Source organism: Coregonus clupeaformis, chromosome 20, assembly GCF_020615455.1.
Source record: "Coregonus clupeaformis isolate EN_2021a chromosome 20, ASM2061545v1, whole genome shotgun sequence".
Taxonomy (NCBI): Eukaryota; Metazoa; Chordata; class Actinopteri; order Salmoniformes; family Salmonidae; genus Coregonus; species Coregonus clupeaformis.
Window position 1 is genome coordinate 51,547,824 of NC_059211.1, and position 27,095 is coordinate 51,574,918.

General features: G+C 43.1%; 2 protein-coding genes across 3 annotated transcripts in view; one reads left to right on the plus strand and one right to left on the minus strand.

The window, feature by feature from the left end:
- The window catches only part of LOC121572366 (serine/threonine-protein kinase MARK1), a 79,018-nt gene extending 67,801 nt beyond the window's left edge, over positions 1 to 11,217 (plus strand). The window contains 11 exon segments of the mRNA XM_045205552.1: positions 172 to 271; positions 528 to 640; positions 1,147 to 1,300; positions 3,716 to 3,888; positions 4,200 to 4,291; positions 4,842 to 5,003; positions 5,348 to 5,605; positions 7,263 to 7,289; positions 7,909 to 7,953; positions 8,672 to 8,820; positions 8,823 to 11,217. Coding sequence (XP_045061487.1) covers positions 172 to 271; positions 528 to 640; positions 1,147 to 1,300; positions 3,716 to 3,888; positions 4,200 to 4,291; positions 4,842 to 5,003; positions 5,348 to 5,605; positions 7,263 to 7,289; positions 7,909 to 7,953; positions 8,672 to 8,820; positions 8,823 to 9,016 — 1,467 coding nt within the window. The 3' untranslated portion in view covers positions 9,017 to 11,217.
- Positions 9,578 to 26,620, minus strand: zgc:172076. Of its 2 annotated transcripts, XM_041884427.2 has the most exons (9): positions 26,493 to 26,620; positions 26,176 to 26,222; positions 20,789 to 20,987; positions 18,199 to 18,353; positions 17,527 to 17,659; positions 16,124 to 16,280; positions 14,883 to 15,006; positions 13,531 to 13,720; positions 9,578 to 11,976 (listed from the first exon to the last, which is right to left on the minus strand). In XM_041884427.2, exons 1-9 carry the CDS (start codon positions 26,506 to 26,508, stop codon positions 11,816 to 11,818), a joined length of 1,182 nt encoding a protein of 393 aa, XP_041740361.2. In that variant the 5' UTR covers positions 26,509 to 26,620; the 3' UTR covers positions 9,578 to 11,815. The 2 variants fall into 2 exon arrangements, with proteins under 2 accessions (XP_041740361.2, XP_041740362.2); XM_041884428.2 differs by lacking the exon at positions 26,176 to 26,222.
- Between the last annotated feature and the right edge of the window lie 475 nt (positions 26,621 to 27,095).

Consider the following 27,095-nt stretch of genomic DNA (forward strand, 5'->3'; position numbering starts at 1 on the left):
GGCTTCCAGCCGCTGAAACATTTTGATGTGTTGCTCTGAGTATTTTTGTTCATTTACTAAATCCAACTTGAGCGTATAGATGTGCGAAGTCTCGTTTTTTCACTATATGCTGAAGCTGTCCTCTCTGTCTCTCTGTCCATTGGTCCATCTAACCGTCCGTGTCCCCCTCAGCAAATCATGAGAGACCGCTGGATGAACGTGGGCCATGAGGAGGAGGAGCTGAAGCCCCATCAGGAACCGGAACCCGAGTGGAACGACACCAAACGGATAGGTTAGTCACACGCCCAATGTCGTAATCGTCTGATTGAACACTCTCCCTTCCTCACTTATGGGCTGTTTTGTAACACGCTATATTTTCATACCACAGAATTATGAAACACAATAACTTTATTACTCTCAAGGGAACTTCAGGTGTGACATTCAAATTAGACAACAAATTAGATTAGTAGCCTTTCATGTCATTCATTCATTCATGTCATTCATTCATTCATTCATAGTGTGTTATGTTTCCTCCTCTCTCCCTACAGAACTGATGATAACCATGGGCTTCCCCAAAGAGGACATCACAGATGCGTTAACGGGACAGAAGTATGACGAGACAATGGCCACTTACCTCCTTTTGGGCAGGAAACCAGCCGAGGTGAGACATACGCTATAGATATACAAATGACAGACTTCACAACCAATTCGTATGTATCCTATGGATACGCATGTTAAAGACCTATTCCTTTATTTGAAAAACCACAAAATGGCAGCCCCACCACTTGGTATGCTATAAAGCTGCTACAAATTCGTTGTGGGAGCTATGGATCAAGGACTGACTGACTGAGTTCATGAGGTCAAAATTATAGTTTTAACTATGTTTTAAAGCTATACTTTAGACAGTTGATATAATCATACACAGCGGGCAACTTCCTGCCAAGACTGACATTATTTCCTCTTCCCAATTTACGCCCTTGAAGCATGGGAAGAGCCAATAGTGGCAGTCTTGGTAGGTTTTAATTTTCTTGTTGATTTTTATAAGAAGGAATTTGCCCCACTTTGATGTCAAATTGCAGTCTACCTTCAAGTCTACATGGCCACCACGTTATAATGTGTGCAATGACAATTTTTTTCAAATGCCCCCCCCTCTCCCTCATTGGACAGTTTGAAGGGAGCGAGTCGCTGTCCAATAGCAACCTGTGTCAAAGGTCACGGCCCAGCAGCGAGGCCAACAACAGCTCCAGCCAATCGCCAGCCCACTCCAAGGTCACACGCAGCATATCGGCCAACCAGAAGCAGCGGCGCTTCAGTGACCATGGTAATGACAACATTGTCGACCATCTTGAATCTGATGGCACAAGATTTTAGTTTTATCACCATTATTACAGAAAATATAATTATTATTGTATATTGGAAAATCTTAGCTTAAAGGGATAGTCCTGGATTTTGGCATTTTTATGTCTCTGCGTCCAGTATAAAGAGTTAGAGGTAGTTTTGGGAGTCAATGCTAACTAGCGTAAGCGCAATGACTGAAAGCCTACAGCAGGGCTCTCCAACCATGTTACTGGAGCGTCCTGTAGATTTCCGTTCCAATCCTAATCTAGCGTACCTTATTCTAATACAGTGCCTTCAGAAAGTATTCACACCCCTTGACTTTTTCCATATTTTGTTGTTACAGCCTGAATTTAAAATTGATTAAATTGAAATAGTTTGTCACTGGCCTATACACACTAGCCCATAATGTCAAAGTGGAAATTATATACAGTACCAGACAAAGGTTTGGACACATCTACTCATTCAAGGGTTTTTCTTTATTTTTACTATTTTTTACATTGTAGAATAATAGTGAAGACATCAAAACTATGAAATAACACATGGAATCATGTAGTAACCAAAAAAGTGTTAAACAAATCCAAATATATTTTATATTTGAGATTCTTCAAATAGCCACCCTTTGCCTTGATGACAACTTTGCACACTCTTGGTATTCTCTCAATCAGCTTCATGAGGTAGTCACCTGGAATGCATTTCAATTAACAGGTGTGCCTTCTTAAAAGTTAATTTGTGTAATTTCTTTCCTTCTTAATGCATTTGAGCCAATCAGTTGTGTTGTGACAAGGTAGGGGGAGTATACAGAAGATAGCTCTATTTGGTAAAAGACCAAGTCCATATTATGGCAGAACAGCTCAAATAAGCAAAAAGAAACGACAGTCCATAATGACTTTAAGAGATGAAGGTCAGTCAATACAGACAATTTCAAGAACTTTTGAACGTTTCTTCAAGTGCAGTCGCAAAAACCATCAAGCGCTATGATGAAACTGGCTCTCATGAGGACCGCCACAGGAATGGAAGACTCAGAGTTACCTCTGCTGCAGAGGATAAGTTCATTAGAGTTACCAGCCTCAGAAATTGCAGCCCAAATAAATGGCCTCATGGTGAAATCCCTGAGCGGTTTCCTTGCTCTACGTCAACTGAGTTTGGAAGGATGCCTGTATCTTTGTAGTGACTGGGTGTATTGATACGCCATCCAAAGTGTAATTAACTTCACCATGCTCAAAGAGATATTAAATGTCTGCTTTTGTTTGTTTTTCATCTACCAATAGGTGCCCTTCTTTGCGAAGCATTGGAAAATCTCCCTGGTCTTTGTGATTGAATCTGTGTTTGAAATTCACTGCTTGACTGAGGGACCTTAGAATGATCTGTATGTGTAGGGTACAGAGATGAGGTCATTCAAAACTCATGTTAAACACTATTATTGCACACAGAGTGAGTCCATGCAACTTATTAAGCACATTTTGAACTTATTTAGGCTTGCCATAACAAAGGGGTTGAATACTTAGTACCAGTCAAAAGTTTGGACACACCTACTCATTCAAGGGTTTTTCTTAATTTTATACTATTTTCTACATTGTAGAATAATAGTGAAGACATCAAAACTATGAAATAACACAAATGGAATCATGTAGTAACCATAAAAGTGTTAAACAAATTAAAATATATTTTATATTTGAGATTCTTCAAATAGCCACCCTTTGCCTTGATGACAGCTTTGCACACTCTTGGCATTCTCTCAACCAGCTTCACCTGGAATGCTTTCCAACAGTCTTGAAGGAGTTCCCACATATGCTGAGCACTTGTTGGCTGCTTTTCCTTCACTCTGCCGTCCGACTCATCCCAAACCATCTCAATTGGGTTGAGGTCGGGGGATTGTGGCGGCCAGGTCATCTGATGCAACACGCCATCACTCTCCTTCTTGGTAAAATAGCCCTTACACAGCCTGGAGGTGTGTTGGGTCATTGTCCTGTTGAAAAACAAATGATAGTCCCACTAAGCCCAAACCAGATGGGATGGCGTATCGCTGCAGAATGCTGTGGAATTCTAAATAAATCACAGTGTCACCAGCAAAGCACCCCCACACTATAACACCTCCTCCTCCAGGTGTGCAACACCTGCAAGCAGTGCTTTCTTTACATGTGGCCTACATTCAATGGAAATGTTTAATTACAGAAGACCAGTAGAAATTCTAGGTGAATGCCATTCAAGCCAGTCAATAAAAAATGAAATTTCTGGTTAAACTATTATAGTGTTATTATATACATTTTCTGCATTGACTGAAGTTAAATGGAATTGTCCCTAAATCTGCAGAAACCACAATGTGACTTCCTTGTTAAATAAAGGTTCAATAAAGAATAATGAAGTCCGTACTAATCATGTCATTGCTCTGTGTCTTCAGTGGCGCCCTCTATCCCCCCATCGATGTCCTACACCAAGCGGGCGCAGGCCAACAGCGTGGAGAGCGACAAGGGCGACGCCGCCCACAAGCTTGGCACGGCTGGCTCCAAGGCTGACGTGCCCACCTCTCCGCTGGTGGCACAGGAGAGGAAGAAGTCATCCACCGCCTCAGGGGTGAGGGGTCAAAGTGCCCTTTTGGGGGTCAAAGTGCTATGCAGGATATGTTTTATAATTTTCAGGAGTCTTAAGGTTTCAGCAATTTCTGCCTTCAAATAAGAAGGGGATGACTGGCACAGAAAGTCGTTTTCTATCCTCAAAGTTGGTCATTCCCAAAGTAATTTAGAACCCATCAGACTAGACTGTCATAACCAGTCACTAGATGCTTAGCTTCCATTATGGTTTGTATTTTTGGGGGACTGTCAGAACAAAAATAGTCTGTATTGTGATAGACGTTATTGAAGGCTGTGTCGGTGTGTGACCCACAGAACAGCAACGCTATGACCAGGAGGAACACGTACGTGTGTGAGCGGTCGAGCACAGATCACTACACTGCCATTCCCAATGGCAAGGACAGCAGGTGAGGAGGGCGATTGGGATCCTATGCTGCTGCCAAGGCAACTACTGATGATAATGTGTTGACATCCTGTTAACTAATGACAATAACTCGATAATGCCGCCAAGGCAACTACTGATGATAATGTTGATCGTGTTTGAACTAGCAACAATAAATCAATACTGTTGCCACTGCTACTACTAATTTGATTGCTGTTGATAATGTTTACCTGCCTGTGTAACTACATAGGCCTTGGAGTGTGACTAGAAATGACTCTAGAACTGTCTCTCGCCCTGCTCTTGTCCCCTCTCTCTACCCCTCTCTCTCGCTTTCCTTTCCTTTTATTCTTCCTCCTGTGACCCCTCTTGTCCTCTCTCAACCCCTTGTCCTCTCTTTCACCTATTTCTCTTCCCCCACCCTCCCCATTCGCGCTCACCATCCTTCTCTCTCTCTCTCTCTCTCTCTCTCTCTCTCTCTCTCTCTCTCTCTCTCGCTTGCCGGGCGTCGCTGCTCTCGCCTCGCTCTCGCTTTCTGTCTCTTTCTCTCGCTCTTGCTGTCTCTCTCTGTCTCTCAGTCTGACTGAGATGTCAGGCTCGGCCAGTGGCTCCTCGCCGTCATCAGGCGCAGCCTCCGCTCTCCCTTCCACCCGGCCGCGTCACGTCAAGTCCATGTCGGCGTCGGGCCACCCCATCAAGTCCCCACTGCCTCCCATAGACGACAATGCAGAGTACAAGGGGTGAGCCAGGGGGCTAGAGAGAGCGAGAGGGGCTCAAGTCCCAAATAGGAAGGGGCCCAAGTTATATGAATGACCTAGCCTATACTTTTCTTTTTCAGATCTAAATGACCCCTAAAGGGGTAGGAGGCAATTTAGAGTTGCGCAAGGGTATAAGACAATGGAGGGTTGAGGAACTGGGAGAAATAACTTGTTAGAACGTCCATGTTTTTTCATTGCCCTGTGATACTATTTCCTAAAATATTCTATTACTACCAATGTCTTGATTGTATTTCTTCCCTCTATCTTCCTCCTTTCTACTTCCTCTTTCCCTCCACCCCACCTATTCTTCCCCTCTTCCTTCGTAGCCCCCCCACGGCCTCGCCGTCGGCGCACAGCATCAGCAGCAGCACGGCCGCCACGCCGCCCGACCGCACGCGCTTCCCCCGCGGCTCCTCCAGCCGCTCCACCTTCCACGGTGCCCAACTTCGCGACCGCCGCTCGGCCACCTACAACGGTCCGCCCGCCTCGCCCACGCTCTCCCACGACACGGGGGCTCTGTCCCAGGCGCGCAGGGGCACCTCCACGGGCATCATCAGCAAGATCACCTCCAAGTTTGTCCGCAGGTCAGTTGAAATGGACGGAAATGCACCATACCGATATGTTTGCCAAACCTGGGACAAATACAGTCAGATAGCCTACCTTCATGTATTTTAGGTGCGCTTAATTAGCCTCACCTGCGTGCAAGGGTGAGCAAAGTTGGCACTTTTGGGCCTATTCTATTGGTTCCATTGTACCGGGCACATCTCCATCATTTAAAAGTATCTGACAATGTATTTGACCCAGGTCTGATATTTACAATACTACACTGCAGGACTACGGTCAATTCCATTTCAATACAGCAAGTAAACTGCAATTACAATTTAGTTCCTGAATTGACTTCATTGAAATGGCATTTACCCCAACCTTGCTACACATCATGTCTCATGTTTCTCTTCCTTAGGGCCATATTTACCCAGCGTTGCATCTGATATTAAAAGTAACAGCTGCACATTTTGTACTAGTCAGTACATCTACTTCTTTAGTAGGGTACTATGTAATGGAAAGGTACAAGGCTACTTTGAGTGAGTGTGGAGAGAGAAAATAGAGAAAGGGTGATTGGGTTCTTCTTTCTCTCTCAATCCTGCATTAGCAGGGGACACCACTGCGAAGGGTGAATATTGACCCTAGACATTGATCTTGGATCAGTTTAGCATTTTCCCCACTAATGGTTAAGGTTAGGATTGGGAGAGGGAAAGCTGATCCTAGATCTGTACCTAGGGTCAACTTCACCCCGGCGCGCTAAGCCCACAGATGTCGTGTCCGGTCCCTATTCCCCTAGGTGAGCCTGCAGTGTCCAGGCTCTGGTCTGAGAGAGACGTGGGCTGCCTACAGATACACTCACAAACTTGCAGGACCACACGCAAAGGCACAAGACACACATGCATAAATACATGCAGTCTCGCTTTCTCTCTTACACACACACACACAGACACACAGAGTGCGGAGTCTGCAGTATCTCTGACCGTGCTGCAGTCAGTCAAGGGCACAGGGTAAAACGAGCCTGATTTCTATCACCAGCCTGGGGCTCCACCCTTAGGGCATGACAAACTAACCTATCACTCTGCAGACTGCCTGCACCACTGAAAGGTTCTATACACTCATATGCTACAGTATGCTACTGTAGCAATCAATCATGTGTATTTTCTATTCTTTCCCAACTCTTTTAACCTTTTTTGGTTCTTTCCTAACATTTTCCATATTTTCTTATGAAGATTTATTTTCAATTTAAGATGAAATGTTTTGTTTTCATTCTTATAGTTTGTTGAGAGTAATTGTCAATCAGACTTTCCATGTAGGCCGTCATTGTAAATAAGAATTTGTTCTTAACTGACTTGCCTAGTTAAATAAAGGTTTAAAAAAATGTGTAGTGTAGGTATGAACCAACCAGTATGAACTGGTTATTAACCAACCTGTATGAACTAGTTGGTTCTTATTACCTTCAATCAGCGCATAGTGAATGTAGGGGTCTTGCATATGTAACGTGTATTTAAGCGCGTCATTTCCTAATGCGAAATTGGGATTGACTTTGCTGACATAGTGGACCCATCACCATTTGATCGTACATTTCTGCCACATTATGAGACCGTCATTGAACAAACATTTCCCACAACACCCTGACTTTCCATTTCCATCCATAGCTACTCAAAATTGCTTCTTTCATTGTTTTTTTTGTTTTTTTAGAACTATGTCTTTCAGGGCTGGCCGGAGGTAGGAGCGCACAGAATGGTTACCATGTCTACAACCTCCCACAATGACTCACCCCCACACCCCCTCTTCCTCGCAATCCAAGCCCTCTTCAATGACATGCAACCATTCACGCCCTGGTGCCAGCCCCCCTTCCCTAACCCTCTCCCTAAAACTCCCCCAAAATCCACTGTGCGGAACACTACACTGCCCTGCATTATCCACCCCCCTATCTGACCCTGCACCACTAACAGACTGATATTGAGACCCCTGAAATGCCTTGCCTGTGATGCCTTGGAGTTTGCAGACACCTGCACTCACCTTCCGACTTCTTGTTCCGTCCTTTGTTTTGAGTGTGTTGTGTACTGTAGATGACTTCTTTCATCCATCTCTCTCTCTGTTCACATGATTTCCACATTGTATCATCCTCCGTTTTAGCTAGCTTGCCGATTTTATATGTGTCATGTCGGTTTGTGGCAGTCCTCGCCAGTTGCCTCCCCAGAACGAGTTGAATCGCGTGACCGTGTATGTTTATAGGTTTAACCCCATCCCACCCTCTTCCGACCTTCACATATCCCATCGCCTGTGTGTACAACCCCTTCTACTGCTCTGTTGAACTCTGAACTCTGATTGCTTCCCAAAGGGCCACGGTTGAAGGAGAGGCCAGTGGCAGTACAGACCCCCCAAGGTGAGGCATCGGCACAGCCGCCCGCAGAAAAAATAACAACCCCGAATTGAAAGCATGGCATGTCATTGAGGGTCACTACTAGTCCCAGGATCAAAAGCGAATGTCACAGGTTCATTCTTGTTCAATGTTGTGGAGTAGAGTTAGCACTGTGATGGTGGAAGGTGGACTAATTATAGGGTGGCTATACATCCCCCTGTCTTAAATGACCTGTTCATTGTTGTTATCGTACCGGGACTTGTTGTGCTGTGCTTTGTTGTCGTGTTGTCGTGCTTTGTTGTCGTGTTGTTGTGATGTGTGTGTACTTTGTCCTCAGTCACAGCGATGGTGTTTGCGCATTTTGTGCCGTGACCCTGAACACCGTGCTCTTGCTAGACCTTGGTGGGCCGTGTGTGTGTTTAAGCTGTCTAGAAGTGTCTGTTTTGAGTGTGTGTGTTACACTCAAGTAAGTAATAGGTGCGTAATCGTTGAATAAAATACATTTGACAGTCATTCAGTTCTTGTCAGTCTTTCAACGGGGACCCAAACACATGGGTTATACAAGCTCTGTGTGTTATCGTTTGGCTTCTATTACACCCCCGTTCCATCTTTGAAAAAGAAATAGTCGCACACTTTATATACTCCCAACCATGTCGTATGACTCAACGACTTTTTGGGTTTGCGTCTACCTACTTATCTCCTATTCAATTAACACTATTGTCTGTGTTCTGTTCCTCTCCAGGAGCGCGTCAGGGGAACCCAAGGAGGACGGTTCCCGGGACTCCAAACCCCGTTCACTGCGCTTCACCTGGAGCATGAAGACCACCTCGTCCATGGAGCCCGGCGACATGATGCGCGAGATCCGGAAGGTCCTGGACGCCAACAACTGCGACACGAGCAGCGCGAGCGCTTCATGCTCTTCTGCGTGCACGGCGACGCCCGCCAGGACAGCCTGGTCCAATGGGAGATGGAGGTGTGCAAGCTGCCACGCCTCTCACTCAACGGCGTGCGCTTCAAGCGGATCTCAGGCACGTCCATCGCCTTCAAGAATATCGCGTCCAAAGTGGCCAACGAGCTCAAGCTGTGAAAAGTGACTTTGGGGAAAACTAAACAAACTAAAGAGAATTAACATACGACGTTGAAAACGGAGGGGGCAGAGGACATAATCCTGGTGTTCCTTGAGTTTGCGGGCGCCACAAGTGTCGGGCCCAAGAGAGTCAGCCGCAATATTGAGTTTACCGCTATTCGAGGCTACTGCCGTATTGCTTGGTGAAACGACACATAGAGAAAATACACTCGCATTTTCCCTCCCCAAGGCAAACCCCTGTATTCCAAAATCGTTGATTATTACGAGAGGTGAGAACTGACCATTATTGCAATAATATGAAAACATTTGTATCAATGGCCCGCAAAATTTCAATTCCATTGCTAAACTACATTTAAAGGGGGTTGGAAGAACAGACTGCAAAGCTACTTTTTCCACATGTACAGTATAAAATAAAATAAAATAGAGAATGTTTTGAGTTGTATTGTTCATAGAGTTGTATAAAACAGGACTCTTCAGCATAATGTCTGCAGGTATTGTATAGTCTTGAGTTTCTGTACAGAAAGTGTGTTTAAATGTGTCATACTGTATTTTTTCTTTTTCGTTTGGAGTTCTCTTTCCTTCTATTGTTGACATATTTGTAGATTGTTTGCCTCCACTGAAGTTTAATGTTGAAAAAAAGAAAAACATTTTTTATTCTCACAAGGAAAAGAAAAAAATTAGCTTCTTTTTTACTTTTCACGGATAATACGTTCCTTTCCCAATATAGGAGAGATTGAATGACGTGAACTGTGTTGAAAAGCTAAACTCTACACATCCCAAAGCCCTAATCAAGTCATTCCTCCTAATGCACTATTTTTGGCCATTCTCACAATCCTCCTTCATGTAGCGTAGCTGCAGTTTAAAATGTTCTGTTTATTGCATAGAATTTACATAAGGGATCTTATGTTGGCTAAGTCAGATGTGACGAACCATGTCCTTTTATTACCTTTGAGAACCCAAATATCCAGCGTAGACTGACAGGACCACAAATGTTTCAGTTGCACTACATTTTAAGCCCGTTCTCATAAAGTCCACTTTATGCGGTCTTAAACACGGTGTCGCGAATGTCGTTGGCATTGCGTTCAATTAATGATCAAATACTCTTCTAACAAATATTGGGTGAAAGCTACCCATTCAAAACACTATTCATGGTCTTTTAGTAGCATAAATGCACCGGCCACCATTCTAGGTCAGGAAGTGACATCAATTATTATAACTGCCTCAGATATCTCATGTTCTGCTTGAGACTGTCCAAAGCTTGAAGGGTTCACGCAAAGTGATGCCCAAGCAGTTTGACCTCACTAGTGACTATATCCCTGTTTCCCTTACTCCCTTCTAAACTACAGTTCATTGATAGTTACTGTACGACACCTGTCTGACTTTTTGTGCTCAATTTTATTTTCTTGCAAAATATATTGTATTTATTCCACCACATTATGCCTTTTTAATGTGCTGCTTGGTATTTCTGAGTCATTCACCTGTACGAGAGGAAAAATAGGAGATAACTAGTTTCGCATATGTTTTTATTTTGTTTTAGGTTTTTCCCTTTGTAATTAGTGATTGCGATGAGTATGTAAAATAACCACTAGTGCTGGTACATTTCTACTCGTTATTTTGTGTGAAAAGTAATGAGGGTCAACTGTGCAATGGTATTCCATGTTGTATTACTGTAAAGATGAGAGATGGGCCTTGACCGCACCCTTTAACGCAGCGAAGAGAATGGAAACGGAATGCAGACGTTTTATTTCCTGATTTCAAAAGACACAATAGAAAGGAAAAAGCAAAGGCACAAAGGAGAGTGGTCCGAAAAAAATAAATATGGAAACAAGGTTAAAGGCTGTGAGCCCTTCTGGAAGCTGAGCGATATCTCCACCGCTGACTTTCTGTGGCATTATGGGAGCAGGGAGGGTTGGAGGGGGCTAGCGCACCTTGACGTATAGTGCACTTGGAGGAAAAATGCATATTCCTCATTGTTAACGGTACAACTTCCAGAGAGGACGTCTATTGTGTTGCCTTAGCAGACCAAGTGTAGAGGAGAAAGTGTTAAAGAAATGTTAATATTTTATGCCTCGCCCCTTTCATCTCCATTAAATACCTCCCCCTACCAAAAGCTCTCCTACCCCAACATACATGCGAGGAAAGCTTGAGTCATCTAGATTCAGTCTCACTCGTGCACAATATTAAAGCTTACTTGAAAGGAGTCTCAAGCAAATGTCTGGTGTCATTTGTTCTTTTTTACCAGTATTTACTATTTAATTTTGTGTGAGTAACCATGGCATCACAGCCAATCGGTTTAGCATAAACTTTGAGTAACATGGAGGAATGATAAATCTTGGAAAGAGCGCTGTAATTTATATAGAAATATTTATTGGTCTGTAGCTGGTGGGTTATCCTAATGTGTATGGCCATGCCAAACTTCATACTGAAAGCAAACACAGGTGAAAATATGTTCTTAAGTCAAACTGTTTTTATATACAGCACATAAACATAATTTTCAGAATCTTTCATTTAAAAAAATTATATTTGACATTTTGAAAAGTAACTTTTTTTATGCAATATTGATGCAATACGTCTTTGTACACCTATGTCACATTGTTAATTTAATTAGAACACATAGGACAATCAACATGAACATAGTCAGCTGTTAAAACATTGTTGGTTTTAGAAAAACTCATGATCATGTCATTCTCACAAAAGCCCTTTACAGTATTATGATAGCACGCTACCAGTCAAACTACTAAAATGTGAGGTTTGTGTTGGTTAGGACAGGATTCCCTCTTCCTCCCATCTTCCTCAGCTCTACTTCTGTAAAGGCACCAGATCATCGATTTTGTCTTCGCCCTCTAACCTCTTCTCCATGCGGATGAGCAGCTTGACCCCGTCCACCACTAGCTGCGTGAACCCCACCTCGTCCAAGCCGATTGTCTGGGCATTACTGATGTTATACACCTCACTGCAGTCTAAGGAGAAAGAGGTAAGAAACTTCAGTTATTTCAACCATATTAAAGTAAGGTATGTAACGACTTCCTTGTAAAGTTGTAGGAAATTATAACAGTATAGATTTTTTAATCCTTGTAAAAAAACAGTTTAAAGTAACTAACTTATAGCGTATATAGATACTATATACACACATTTTATATATATATATACACATTATACACTACATGACCAAAAGTATGTGGACACCTGCTCATCGAAAACATTTCATTCCAAAATCATGGCCATTAATATGGATTGGGTCCTCCCTTTTCTGGGAAGGCTTTCCACTAGATGTTGGAACATTGCTGCGGGGACTTGCTTCCATTCAGCTACGAACATTAGTGAGGTTGGGCACTGATGTTGAGAAATTAGGCCTTGCTCGCAGTCGGCGTTCTAATTCATCCCAAAGGTGTTCGATGGGGTTGAAGTCAGGGCTCTGTGCAGGTCAGTCAAGTTCTTCCACACCGATCTCGACAAACCATTTATGTATAGACCTCGCTTTGTGCACGGGGACAATGTCATGCTGAAACAGCAATGTGCCTTCCCCAAACTGTGGCCACAAAGTTGGAAGCACAGAATCGTCTAAAATGTCATTGTATGATGTAGCGTTAAGATCTCCATTCACTGGAACTAAGAGGCCTAGCCCGAACCATGAAAAACAGCCCCAGACCATTATTCCTCCTCCACCAAACTTTACAGTTTGCACTATGCATTGGGGCAGGTAGCGTTCTCCTGGCATCCGCCAAACCCAGATTCATCTGTCTGACTGCCAGATGGTGAAGCGTGATTCATCACTCCAGAGAATGCGTTTCCACTGCTCCAGAGTCCAATGGCGGCGAGCTTGTCATTGCGCATGGCTGCTCAGCCATGGAAACACATTTCATGAAGCTCCCGACGAACAGTTATTGTGCTGACGTTGCGTCCAGAGGCAGTTTGGAACTCAGTAGTGAGTGTTTCAACTGAGGACAGATGATTTTTACACGCTAAGTGCTTCAGCACTCGGTGGCCCATTCTGTGAGCTTGTGTGGCCTACCACTTCGCGGCTAAGCCGTTGTTGCTCCTAGGTGTCTCCACTTCACAATAACAGCTCTTACAGTTGACCGGGGCAGCTCTAGCAGGGCAGACATTTGACGAACTGACTTGTTGGAAAGGTGGCATCCTATGATGGTGCCACGTTGAAAGTCACTGAGCTGTTCAGTATGCCAATTCTACTGCCAACGTTTGTCTATAGAGATTGCATGGCTGTGTGCTCGATTTTATACACCTGTCAGCAACAGGTGTAGCTGAAATAGCGAATCCATTCATTTGAAGGGGTGTCCACATACTTTTGTGTATATTGTGTATATTACACCTAAAGTTATACTCATCAGAATATCTAGAAGATGATTCATGACGTATGTACATTTTACCAACGCCAATTGTACAAAAACTCTGTCAAATGTGCTAAGGAAGTGCTGAAATTCAGAATGTATTTATATTTTACTCAAATTATTTTTACACTAAAATAATTTCAGCGCTCCCCCCATCTGCATTACCGGTTTTGTCCATGCGGAGGCGCAGTCTCTTGAGGACGTCTTCCAGACGTTTGTGTCTGGGCAGGAGTTGCAGCTTGACACGAACGCTAGCCCTCAGGCCGGTCCCCACGTCTGCTGGAGAGCTCACTACCCAGCCCAGCTGCTGCTTCCAGATGAACGGGTGCCTCAGCTTTTTGTACAGCACCTCCAACTGGACAACGAGATGGTCATAGCTCATATTAGCTTTGGCCCATTAAATATCTATTAACAGACTAGTTTTGTTCACCAGCACAGAAGTTTGGATTGGACAGCCATACCACTTTCATACTATCATGCTGACCCAAACCGTACGCTAGCGCAGTAGAACTTAGTTGGGACTTGGCTCAGTAGTGTGAAAAGGGTACACGTTTGGTGGTAGGAATCAGAAATTTAAATTTATGCCACAAAACTAGCTTTATAAGAGGGTTTAAAAATAGGTTATATTTGCCTCAACATTCCATGACGTACACTAAGGCATTGCTGTCAAAATAGATTGATGCAGTTCAATGCATGATTCATATAATTCACCAATACATTTCTTGGTAGTCCCAGAAATATTGCTATCAGGTTGTAAATCACAGCTGGCCTGGTACAATGTTTGTTGCCTTCATTCGGGATGCGCGGTTTCAGTTTCAATGGCTCAATCTTTTTTACAAAAACGGGCGAATGTAACTAAGGCTGGGAATTACAATACAATCAAACTAGCAAGGCAAGGGGTAATGATCACAAATCAGTCATAACGTGGCTAATAGGCTAGCGTATCTGTACTGAACAAAAATATAAATCGCAAAATGCAACAATTTCAACGAGTTTACTGAGTTACAGTTCATATAAGGAAATTAGTCAATTGAAATAAATTCATTAGGCCCTAATCTATGGATTTCACTTGACTGGGCAGGGGCGCAGCCATGGGTGGGCCTGGGAGGGAATAGGCCCACCCACTTGGGAGCCAGGCCCACTCACTGGAGAGCCAGGCCCAGCCAATCAGAATGAGTTTTTCCCCACAAAAGGGCTTTATTACAGACAGAAATACTCCTCAGTTTCATCAGCTGTCCGGGTGGCTGGTCTCAGACGATCGTCCAAGCGCACGGCCGCTTTCCCACTCAATATTGCTAAATTATTTATTTAAACTTGTAAATGACCATGTCTAAGTGCTCGCTTTTCAGAAAATGTTTTTAAAAGTGACATTCGTCCTCTGTGTATATGAACAGATTTGAATAAGTTTCATGTTGTATATGAACAGATTTGAATAAGATTTCATGTTGATAAAATGCTGTCAGTTCAACTTTAAGGTAATCATGCATTCAGGGTCTGTGCCTTCCGAGGGTACCAACCTTAAGGAGGTTGACACAGATACATTGGAAGGCCTCTGCGATGTTGGCGTCATCTCGCGTGGTCACCAATCTGAGGTGGTCGTCAATGTTGACCCATACCACCAGGGTCCCGTCTTTACTGATCCTGTAGAGTGGTAATGGTCATGATAACAGCATCATTTTTCAGTGGAGGTACAGGGCCAGTCCTTGCATCTAGAGCACTGTCTATGAATTTGAGAGGGGTTGCATATAGCCTCGTCCTTCAGCCTTATACTAAACTTTTTTTAAACCCCAATTTCGTGATATCCAATTGCGATCTTATCTCATCGCTGCAACTCCCCAACGGGCTCGGGAGAGGAGAAGGTCGAGTCATGCGTCCTCCGAAACATGACCCAGTGATATGTATGCACTACTTGTCGTTCTGGATAAGAGCGGTAATGACCCGCCAAACCACGCTTCTTAACGCCCGCTTAACCCATAAGCCAGCTGCACCAATGTGCTGGAGGAAACATGGTTACACTGACGACCGAAGTCAGCCTGCAGGCACCCGGCCCGCCACAAAGAGTCGCTAGAGCGCGATGAAGAAAGCCCCCTGGCCAAACCCCACCGGACGACGCTGCAGTTCATGGGACTCCCGGTCACTGCCGGTTGTGACACAGCCTGGGATCGAACCTGGGTCTGTAGTGATGCCACTCAGGAGGCCCGGCGGGCTGCTGTTTTGCTGGAAACATAGCTTTAATCTGTCTAGAAGGACCATAGTGTAAAGGCACCATCTAACTTTTGGTTGTACTGTTAGTAAAATTTGAGTAAAATTGATTAACCACAGTACCTGGGTCGAGCTACAGAATCAGCTGGGTTTGTGACACCATAGTATTCAAACCATGATAACGAAGCACCAAAAATACCATGGGGTTTATTTACACAGATATTCATGAGGATTTGCTCCTATACTTACAAGAAGAGTGCACTGCCTCACTTCTCCATTTGGTTAGTAACAAACTGTGTTAAAGGCAAAACATGCTGTAGAGCAGTTGTTTCACCTCTCCATACAGTTTACAACTACTGTGAACTAAAAGGCAAAACAGACCTTAGAGCAGTTGTTATTTCCACATAATGTGTGAACATAACAATAAATGATATTTATGTATTTTTCATTGCACAAAGAATCTTAGTGCATCAAAAGGAAAACACAACACACACAATAAACTGTTTAGGTTGTAAAGAAGGGAACATGCCAGTGGCACTTAAAGAGCAGCACTGACCATACAGCTCTGGAGTCAGGCCAGTCACGGGCCACCCCGTTCCTCAACTGGGAAAGGGATGGGGCTCCCACGGTCACTCCCTTGTCTTCTTTGCCCTGTGACAGTTCAGCCTTTGAGTACAGCTTCCCTGGCAACTGTTCTGCCAATTGGTCCAGAGCTGGAAGGAGAAGTGTCAATCAATCATGTTTGTTATAGGTCTGATTGGTTAGTGCATGGATGCTCAGCTCCATTCTTCAATGACAGCAGTTCTGCAGATGTTTGTCCTTGCCTTTTAGCTAGGGACTGATTTCTATTTGGGCGATTCAGTAACATCAATTGGGTGAAACAAAAACCAGCCGAACTGCGGAACTCGGCCCTGAGTTGTGCACCCCTGAATTAGTGTATCGTCCTTCTGACACCATGTAGCATTAAAATGTTACTTCAAACTACAGTGTGAGAAGGAGGATAGATATGCATTGATTGCTTTTGCTTGGTGTCCTCAAGATTTGTTAATTGATAGCAGCCCTCATATTCATTATTATTCTGAAAATGTAAATGAATAGCCTAAAACATATATCAACTTAAACTGCTGGAGTTTTCATATCTTTTGACTATTAATGAGCTCAGTTACACTTAGTTTTATTTGCATTTGAGGATAAAGTACCACACTGTATCAGGGTTGGGGTTAATTCCACAAATTAAATTCTAATTCAGTTCTCGCTCCCTGTAAATTCCATTTAAATCAATTCAAATTCCAGGTCAGTCTTTGAATTCAGAGATAATTCAATTCCTCTGAATTCCAATGTTAGGTAAATTTATTTCCAATTCAATATTCTCCCCAACAATTCAACAAATTCCAATTTGAATTAAATTCCCTCAGGCTTTCAGGCTGATCATGTCCCTGTTCAGACAGCCGAGCTATACTGTAAATATAGGAATAGAGGTTGAAATTATTAAAAACAAATCTTATATTTTTTATACTGTGCATTAATTCCATTAACTGGGAAATGTAAGAATATTGAATTTCAATTTCAAATAATGTTTTTACAATTCCAATTTAATTCCAATTTAAAAAAGTCAAGTCTATTCCAATTCAATTCCATAACTTGAAGATTTAAAAAATGTGAATTTAATTCAAAGTAAATTCTCCACCTCATGAGTGAATTCAATAATTGAATTGGAATTTGGAATTAAACCTGCACTGTATGTAAGGGCGGCAGGTAGCTTAGTGGTTAAGAGCGTTGTGCCAGTAACCGAAAGGTTGCTGGTTCTAATCCCTGAGCCGACTAGGTGAAAAATCTGTCTGTGCCCTTGAGCAAGGCACTTAACCCTAATTGCTCCTGTGAGTCGCTCTGGATAAGAGCGTCTGCTAAATGATTAATTATTATATTTGTGCTGTATTGTTACTGTAGAGCATGCAGTACCTTTCTTGGCCAGCATGAGGAGCTGTCTACGTTCTCCCCGGCTGCAGTGTGTAGGGAAGCCGAAGTCATCCACACCACGCACCACACTCACCTCGCAGCTCAAGGCGTAATCACGGTCAAAGTCATCACCTCCCTGCATACACAGACACACACACACACAACACAGTATACATTACACATCAACACACACACACACTTAGAGTATACATTACTCAGCCAGCCATACATACATACACACACACAGAGTACGTATTTGACATACACAGAGAGAGAGAGAACGAGAGAGAAGGACATAAATGCATTTAAACACATTTAAGTATTTACAAATCCACTTTGGATGTACGGGTAACACTATTGGAATGTTACGCCACAATGCCCTACATAGTGGTCATAAACATTACTGAGAGCTTGACATAACATCTAACAACAGTTTTTATGACGTCACATCACACATCTTTGGTAAAAGTCTGTTATGAAGTGTGGCACACTGAAATCGTGTGAATAGTCCAAGCGAGATATGACAAATGTTGACTTTTTCATAAAAGCATGACATTTCGGAGTTGGGATTATGAAGAAACCTTCAAATAAAAAGTTTTTTAACAATTGTTTTATTTTGTATTATGTGAAATGGAGATACATTTATAAGACCATACTCTGTCCACTCTACAGTACCTTTAAGTTGTCGTGATTAAAGTCGCTCTCCTGTAACTTGCTCATCTTGTGGTTTTGGTAGGCCTCAATGACCCGATCAAAGAAGTCACAGAAAAGGATGTAAGACTGGCCGTCGCCAGCCACACAACCCACAGACATGGGTCCATGAAGCTCCCCTGTAGGACAGGACAGGAGCAGTATACACACACATAGTAAGTACACACACACACACACTAGAGTCTGCCATTGTAATGCGTAAGCAGCAGCAGTTGTTTTGGATTAGCTAGGTGTTATGACATTGTTGTTTTAGTATTCTGTTAAATGGGTGGCTATCGTTATTGCCTGCTTTTCTGATGTAACTGAGCCTGGCTTAATGTGGAAGAGATTGCTTCGGGTTTGCGAGTTTGTTTTAATTGCTCATTCACAGGTGTGCATGAGTGTGTGAGCGTATAGATGTTTTCCTACCTTGTCAGGACCATAATGTCCTGACCAGTCACCAGAATGCCCTGACAAGGTAGGAAAACAAGAATAATTGGGCCTGAATTTGTTCAAATGCTATTTTAGGCTTAAAGGTTTAGAGTTTGCGGTTAGGCTTAAGAGTTAGGGGTGTGTGTGTGTGTGTGTGAGGGAACTGTGCTAGGGAAACATAACATACTTTAGTCTCCACCTCATCGCATGCTATATATATATATATATATATATATATATATATATATATATATATATATATATATATATATATATATGAGAGGGAAAAAAGTATTTGATCACCTGCTGATTTTGTACGTTTGCCCACTGACAAAGAAATGGTCAGTCTATAATTTTAATGGTAGGTTTATTTGAACAGCGAGAGACAGAATAACAACAAAAAAATCCAGAAAAACGCATGTCAAGAATGTTATAAATTGATTTGCATTTTAATGAGGGAAATAAGTATTTGACCCCCTCTCAATCAGAAAGATTTCTGGCTCCCAGGTGTCTTTTATAATAATAATATAATAATATGCCATTTAGCAGACGCTTTTATCCAAAGCGACTTACAGTCATGCGTGCATACATTTTTGTGTATGGGTGGTCCCGGGGATCGAACCCACTACCTTGGCGTTACAAGCGCCGTGCTCTACCAGCTGAGCTACAGAGGACCACAACGAGCTCTTAAAGGGAGTGCTCCTAATCTCAGTTTGTTACCTCTATAAAAGACACCTGTCCACAGAAGCAATCAATCAGATTCCAAACTCTCCACCATGGCCAAGACCAAAGAGCTCTCCAAGGATGTCAGGGACAAGATTGTAGACCTACACAAGGCTGGAATGGGCTACAAGACCATCGCCAAGCAGCTTGGTGAGAAGGTGACAACAGTTGGTGCGATTATTCGCAAATGGAAGAAACACAAAAGAGCTGTCAATCTCCCTCGGCCTGGGGCTCCATGCAAGATCTCACCTCGTGGAGTTGCAATGATCATGAGAATGGTGAGGAATCAGCCCAGAACTACACGGGAGGATCTTGTCAATGATCTCAAGGCAGCTGGGACCATAGTCACCAAGAAAACAATTGGTAACACACTACGCCGTGAAGGACTGAAATCATGCAGCACCCGCAAGGTCCCCCTGCTCAAGAAAGCACATATACAGGGCCCTGAAGTTTGCCAATGAACATCTGAATGATTCAGAGGAGAACTGGGTGAAAGTGTTGTGGTCAGATGAGACCAAAATGGAGCTCTTTGGCATCAACTCAACTCGCTGTGTTTGGAGGAGGAGGAATGCTGCCTATGACCCCAAGAACACCATCCCCACCGTCAAACATGGAGGTGGAAACATTATGCTTTGGGGGTGTTTTTCTGCTAAGGGGACAGGACAACTTCACCGCATCAAAGGGACGATGGACGGGGCCATGTACCGTCAAATCTTGGGTGAGAACCTCCTTCCCTCAGCCAGGGCATTGAAAATGGGTCGTGGATGGGTATTCCAGCATGACAATGACCCAAAACACACGGCCAAGGCAACAAAGGAGTGGCTCAAGAAGAAGCACATTAAGGTCCTGAAGTGGCCTAGCCAGTCTCCAGACCTTAATCCCATAGAAAATCTGTGGAGGGAACTGAAGGAGTGAAACGTCAGGCTCGAAACCTTAATGACGGAGAAGATCTGCAAAGAGGAGTGGGACAAAATCCCTCCTGAGATGTGTGCAAACCTGGTGGCCAACTACAAGAAATGTCTGACCTCTGTGATTGCCAACAAGGGTTTTGCCACCATGTACTAAGTCATGTTTTGCAGAGGGGTCAAATAATTATTTCCCTCATTAAAATGCAAATCAATTTATAACATTTTTGACATGTTTTTTTTAGGATTTTTTTGTTGTTATTCTGTCTCTCACTGTTCAAATAAACCTACCATTAAAATTATAGACTGATCATGTCTTTGTCAGTGGGCAAACGTACAAAATCAGCAGGAGATCAAATACTACTTTCCCTCACTGTATATACTCTCTCACACCTACACTGGTGGTACTAGTACTATGTACAGTATAGCACAGTCCTCAATCTCCTTTGTTTTCAGTATATAGAGATCTAGCGACAAGCGTTCCCTATAGATCGCATAATGCCTGTTGACGTCACCTGGTTCCTCGAGGCCCGGGCGTATGACATCATCAAAGATGACCCCGCTCTGGGTGGCACGGTTGAACTGGCGAGCATACAGTTTTGGAGTCAGGATGCTCGCCATACACGTGTAGTTGTATTTTAGGTTAGGGAACTCTTCTTCGGGGGAACCTCTCTTCAGGTTGAACAGGGACATGGGGTCTGTAGGGACCAAGGTCTGGGTGGACAGGATGTGGTCAGACAGGACAATAGGAGTAGAATAGAGTAGAAGTGTTATTGGCCTTGAAGGCCGTTTGTCTAGAACATACTAGTAGCCTACATAAAATAGCATGAGAAATTCAATCCGTAAATATAAATGCATACATTATGGCCCATACTGGCCTACACATAAACAGAGGCAGACCAATACCATACAAATAAGTTAGTTCTATGGTAACCTCATCCCCAGGTTATTGTGCAGCCTGGTACATCAACAATTCAAAGTTGGCCTTAGTGGGAGTGACCATAGAATTCTATGGGAAGTGACCTTACTGAGTAAAGTATTTTTTCATCATCATAGAGAATGACAGAGGCCTCTAGTGGCCAAAATAACGTTTTAGCATGGGCAGCGCCATTGAGGGCTTCCACAATTTTAATGTATTTAACTGGGTGGGACTTCCAACTTCATTGGCTGATCCCTCCTGGTGACCCTGTTGGAGTCATGTCCAACCAGGCCATCTGGAGGGATCAGCCAATCGTGAAGAAGAAAATGTACTACTTCAAAATGGAGATGCTGCCCAGCTGTCACAGACGCCATAATAGCATGGATACAATGATGAAGCCTCTTTCCATCTCTATGGTCATCATTTAATTTGAGTGAATTACACAATTATGAGGCGTGGCTTGGTGGTAGTGTATGGGGAAGGTGTTGTGGTAGATGATTGGTTTGTAGATTAAGATGATTAAACCAATGCCTATGCACCGGGAGTTTTTCCCGGTCTTTCTGTATTGGCTAACGAAGGCCAAGTTTGACACGTTGATCCACCATTTGTTTGCACATTTGGGCGAAGTGTCTGGGAGCGAGATTAGTTCTATGGTATAAAATAAATGTCCATTTTCTATTTTCCTGGTATATACACTAAAGTATGTGGACACACCTTCAAATTAGTGGATTCGGCTATTTCAGCCACACTCGTTGCTGACAGGTGTATAAAATCGAGCACACAGCCATGCAATCTCCATGGACAAACATTGGCAGTAGAATGGCCTTACTGAAGAGCTCAGTGACTTTCAACGTCAAAGGATGCCACCTTTCCAACAAGTCAGTTCGTCAAATTTCTGCCCTGCTAGAGCTGCCCCGGTCAACTGTAAATGCTGTTATTGTGAAGTGGAAACGTCTAGGAGCAACTTTGGCTCAGCTTCGAAGTGGTAGGCTACACAAGCTCACAGAATGGGATCACGAGTGCTGAAGCACGTAGTGCATAAAAATCGTCTGTCGGTTGCAACACTCACTACCAAGTTCCGGGCTGCCTTTGGAAGCAACGTAAGAAAAAGAACCGAGCAGCCGCACACAAGCCTAAGACCACCATGCGCAATTCCAAGCATCTGCTGGAGTGGTGCAAAGCTTGCCGCCATTGGACTCTGGAGCAGTGGAAACGTGTTCTCTGGAGTGATGAATCACGCTTCACCATCTGGCAGTCCGACTGACGAATCTGGGTTTGGCGGATGCCAGGAGAGAACGCTACCTTTCCCAAAGCATAGTGCCAACTGTAAAGTTTGGTGGAGGAGGAATAATGGTCTGGGGCTATTTTTCATGTTTCGGGCTAAGCCTCTTAGTTCCAGTGAAGGGAAATCTTAATGCTACAGCATACAATGACATTCTAGAAGATTCTGTGCTTCCAACTTTGTGGCAACAGTTTGGGGAAGGCCCTTTCCTGTTTCAGCATGACAATGCCCCCGTGCACAAAGCAAGGTCCATACAGAAAGGGTTTAACAACATCGGTGTGGAAGAACTTGACTGGCCTGTACAGAGCCCTGACCTCAACCCCATCGAACACCTTTGGGATGAATTGGAACGCCGACTGCGAGCCAGGCCTAATCGTCCAACATCAGTGCCCAACCTCACTAATGCTCTTGTGGCTGAATGGAAGCAAGTCCCCGCAGCAATGTTCCAATATCTATTGTAAAGCCTTCCCAGAAGAGTGTAGGCTGTTATAGCAGCAAAGGGGGGACCATCTCCATGATTTTGGAATGAGATGTTCGCCGAGCAGGTGTCCACATACATTTGGTCATGTAGTGTATGTCCAAATTGACCTCTTGGCATGTGTGCAGCTCTGAGAAGATGTTATATAGTAATAGCTTCAGCTTGCTTGTGATAGGCTAGGTAGGAATTTTCACCATGTGGGATTTGGATATACCGTGCCTTCAGAAAGTATTCACACCCGTTGACCTTTTTCACATTTGTTGTGTTACAGCCTGAATTTAAAATGGATTAAATTGAGATTGTGTCACTGGCCTACACACAATACCCCATAATGTCAAAGTGAAATTATGTTTTTAGAATTGATTAGAAATTAAAAGCTGAAATGTCTTGAGTCAATAAGTATTCAACCCCTTTGTTATGGCCTAAATAAGTTCAGGAGTTAAAATGTGCTTAACAAGTCACATAACAATTGCATGGACTCACTCTGTGTGCATTTATAGTGTTTAACATAATTTTTTTTGAATGACTACCTCATCACTTTACCCCACACATACAATTATCTGTAAAGTCCCTCAGTCGAGCTTTCAACCACAAAGATTCAACCACAAAGACCAGGGAGGTTTTCCAATGCCTCGCAAAGAAGGGCACCTATTGGTACATGGTTAAAAAATAAAATTATAATAACAGACCTTGAATATCCCTTTGAGCATACTGAAGTTATTCATTACACTTTGGATGGTGTATCAATAGACCCAGTCACTACAAAGATACAGACGTCCTTCCTAACTCAATTGTCGGAGAGGAAGGAAACTGTTCAGGGATTTCACTATGAGGCCAGTGGTGACTTTAAAACAGTTAGTTTAATGGCTGTGATAGGAGAAAACTGAGGAAGGATCAACAACTTTGTGGTTAATCCACAATACTAACCTAAATGACAGATTGAAAAAAAGGAAAGCTTGTACAGAATAAAAATATTCCAAAACATGCATCCTGTTTGCAATAAGGCACTAAAGCTAAACTTAAAAAATGTGGCAAAGAAATGAACTTTGTGTCCTGAATACAATTAATTATCTCTGGGGCAAATCCAACACAACACATCATTGAGTACCACTTCATATTTTCAAGCATAGTGGTGGCGGCATCATGTTATGGCTATGCTTGTCATCGGCAAGGACTAGGGAGTTTTTTTGGCAAGAAGTAAATGGATTAGAGCTAAGCACAGGCAAAGTCCTAGAGGAATACCTGGTTCAGGCTGCTTTCCAACAGACACTGGGAGACAAATTCACCTTTCAGCAGGACAATAGCCTAAAACACAAGGCCAAATATACACTGGAGTTGCTTACCAAGAAGACATTGAATGTTCCTGGTTGGCCTAGTTACAGTTTTGACTTAAATCAGCTTAAAAATCTATGGTAAGACTTGAAAATGCCTCTCTAGCAATGATCAACTACCAACTTGATAGAGCTTGAAGAATATAAAAAAGAATAATGTGGCCTCACGAGTGTCGCAGCGGTATAAGGCACTGCATCACAGTGCTTGAGGCGTCACTACAGACCCGGGTTCGATCCCAGGCTGTGTCACAACCGGCCGCCACCGGCCTGTGTGCAAACCTCTTAGAGACTCACAGCTGTAATCCCTGCCAAAGGTGATTCTAATATGTTTTGACTCAGGGGTGTGAATACTTACGTAAATGAGAGAATTTTCTATAAATTTTCAAACAATTCTAAAAACATGTTTTCACTTTGTCATAGTGGGATATTGTGTGCAGATGGGTGAGAGAAATGTTTTATTTAATCCATTTAGAATGCAGGCTGTAGCACAACAAAATGTGGAATAAGTTAAGGGGTATGAATACTTTCTGAAGGCACTGTAAAGGCTTCCCAGCCGAAAAAGTTCGGAAGAGTTTGTGCATATATTATGATGACATTGTGTGATGTTTCTGTTCGTTTTGGACTTCGGTAAGGGTTTTTTGGCTGTTAGGGCACACAATGTTTTCTCGAGGCAAGCCAATGTCAGTAACCGAAGTCTACTCCCCTTCATCTGTGATTGGTTAACAGTAGGGATTCTTCAATAATATAATATAATATGCCATTTAGCAGACGCTTTTATCCAAAGCGACATACAGTCATGTGTGCATACATTTTTACGTATGGGTGGTCCCGGAGATCGAACCCACTACCCTGGCGTTACAAGCGCCGTGCTCTACAACTTGAGCTACAGAGGACCACAATAGTCTATGTTGTCATTCAATGAGAGATGACTCGTTTTTATGCAACATATTTCACTTGAGAAATACTGGACCAAACATCTTAGACGTAAAATTGCCCACTTAAAATCTCCTCAGAAAAAATGTCAATTAATGACAGATTTCTTGAGTTATCTTAGATTAATTCTAACTATTTTGAGTAAGTACTGGCTACGGCATCTCAAAATGGACAAACAGCATTTTTTCAAGCGAAGGTCTTTTAAGGGAGTATGCTAGCACACTTGTTCGGTTCGTCACAAAATGCCGTCATAATATATGCACAAACTGTTCCGAACTATTTCGGCTGGGAAGCACGCGGACTCCTTTAATGAACTCTCCAACATAGAGAATGATAGAGGCCTCTAGTGGCCAAATGGCTGATTTGGCATGGGCAGCTTCCACCATGCTTCTGCCATTTTAAAGTATCCAACTGGGTGGGATTCCTATGGGTTGTTGCATCTGACGCTGCCCATGCTGTCACAGACGCGCTATAATGGCACAGATATAAAGTCCTCTATTTTTGAAGAGTCATCCATTTTTTTTTAAATTAAATGATGACATACAGTATCTTGGGATTTTCCTGGTGGATTTTCAGTTCATAAATTCAATTCCAACTCAGTTCATTGTTTAACTGGAATTGACGTTGACCCTTGGTCAGTTTCAAGAGGGCACACAACAGAAAATGTTTTAACACAATTTTGCAATGGAAACCTAATGAGCGTTTTTTGGGAGGGGGGACAAGGCCAGGGAATCCCTCCCTGTTTCAGGCCATTGTCATTCGGTGCGTAATGAACATGACGCTGGTCTTGACTCTGCCTTGTTGTTTGACCAGATGTTTGAAAACACACAAGGAATTTCAAGGCTGCGATGGCCTCCGTCCACATAGCTTAGTCCTTAGTTACCCTGCACAGTAGGAATATAGAACATCAATCCCTGCAGTGAATTAGATTAGATCAAAACGTTTCCCAAAAGTATTACCTCGAGATGGGGCCTGTACTTTGCTTCCAAAGCGTACGTGATGGGGGCTGTAAGAGAAGCTTCACATCAGGAATGCAGTACAGTGGCATTTTATATTCTTAATCTCTAATCAAAATCATAACGCAAAGGAATATAAGGTGTGAGTTCTACCAAGTTGTATTAGTTGCCAGGCTGGAAATGTCTCTCAGCCATGCTGAACTGTAGCCTGTGTGTGTGTAGGGAAAAACAACTTGCCATATGCAGTCATTTTGTTATTTTCATTTTGACCGAATGTGAAAGAGCATGCATGCATGCCACAAAATTGTGGCACCACTTACGTTTGATCTTCCACATCTCATCAAGTGAGAACTACTTTGATTGCTGGCAGTCTGGAGTTCGTGGCCTGGGTGGAGGTGATAGTACGGTCCCAACTCTTCTCTCAACACTGAACAAAAGAGCTAAGAATAGCCGTGTAGTCTCGTCATCCCCAGTTTTGACTGTCCAAGTCCCACCTGACACGCTCATCTCTACAAAGTGGTGCGACGGTCGCCGGTGTCATGTTGCGTGGCCCTAACAATGTCAGTCTTTTTATAACTCAATGTAAATTAGCACTGTTAGCATGTGGTGGTTGGTGGATGGGTGTTCACATAAATGTAGAGTTGACTTTGGACAGGCACACCATAGCAGTGAATGGTGCTAAATGGAAGAATCCTGATTTGGAGGAGGTTCCCCCAGGGCTCAATGTTTAGTCAAAGTTACGGACAGCCAGCCTCATCCCAGATCTGTTTGTGCTATCATGTCAACTCCATATTTGTCATGACAAAGAGTTGACATGAAGCACAGAAACGATCTGGGACCAAGCTAGCTGAACGCTGGTACATTTAATATATTTCTAAAGAAAGTGCAATCTGCAATATGTACAGCTGTTGATGTAGAAAATT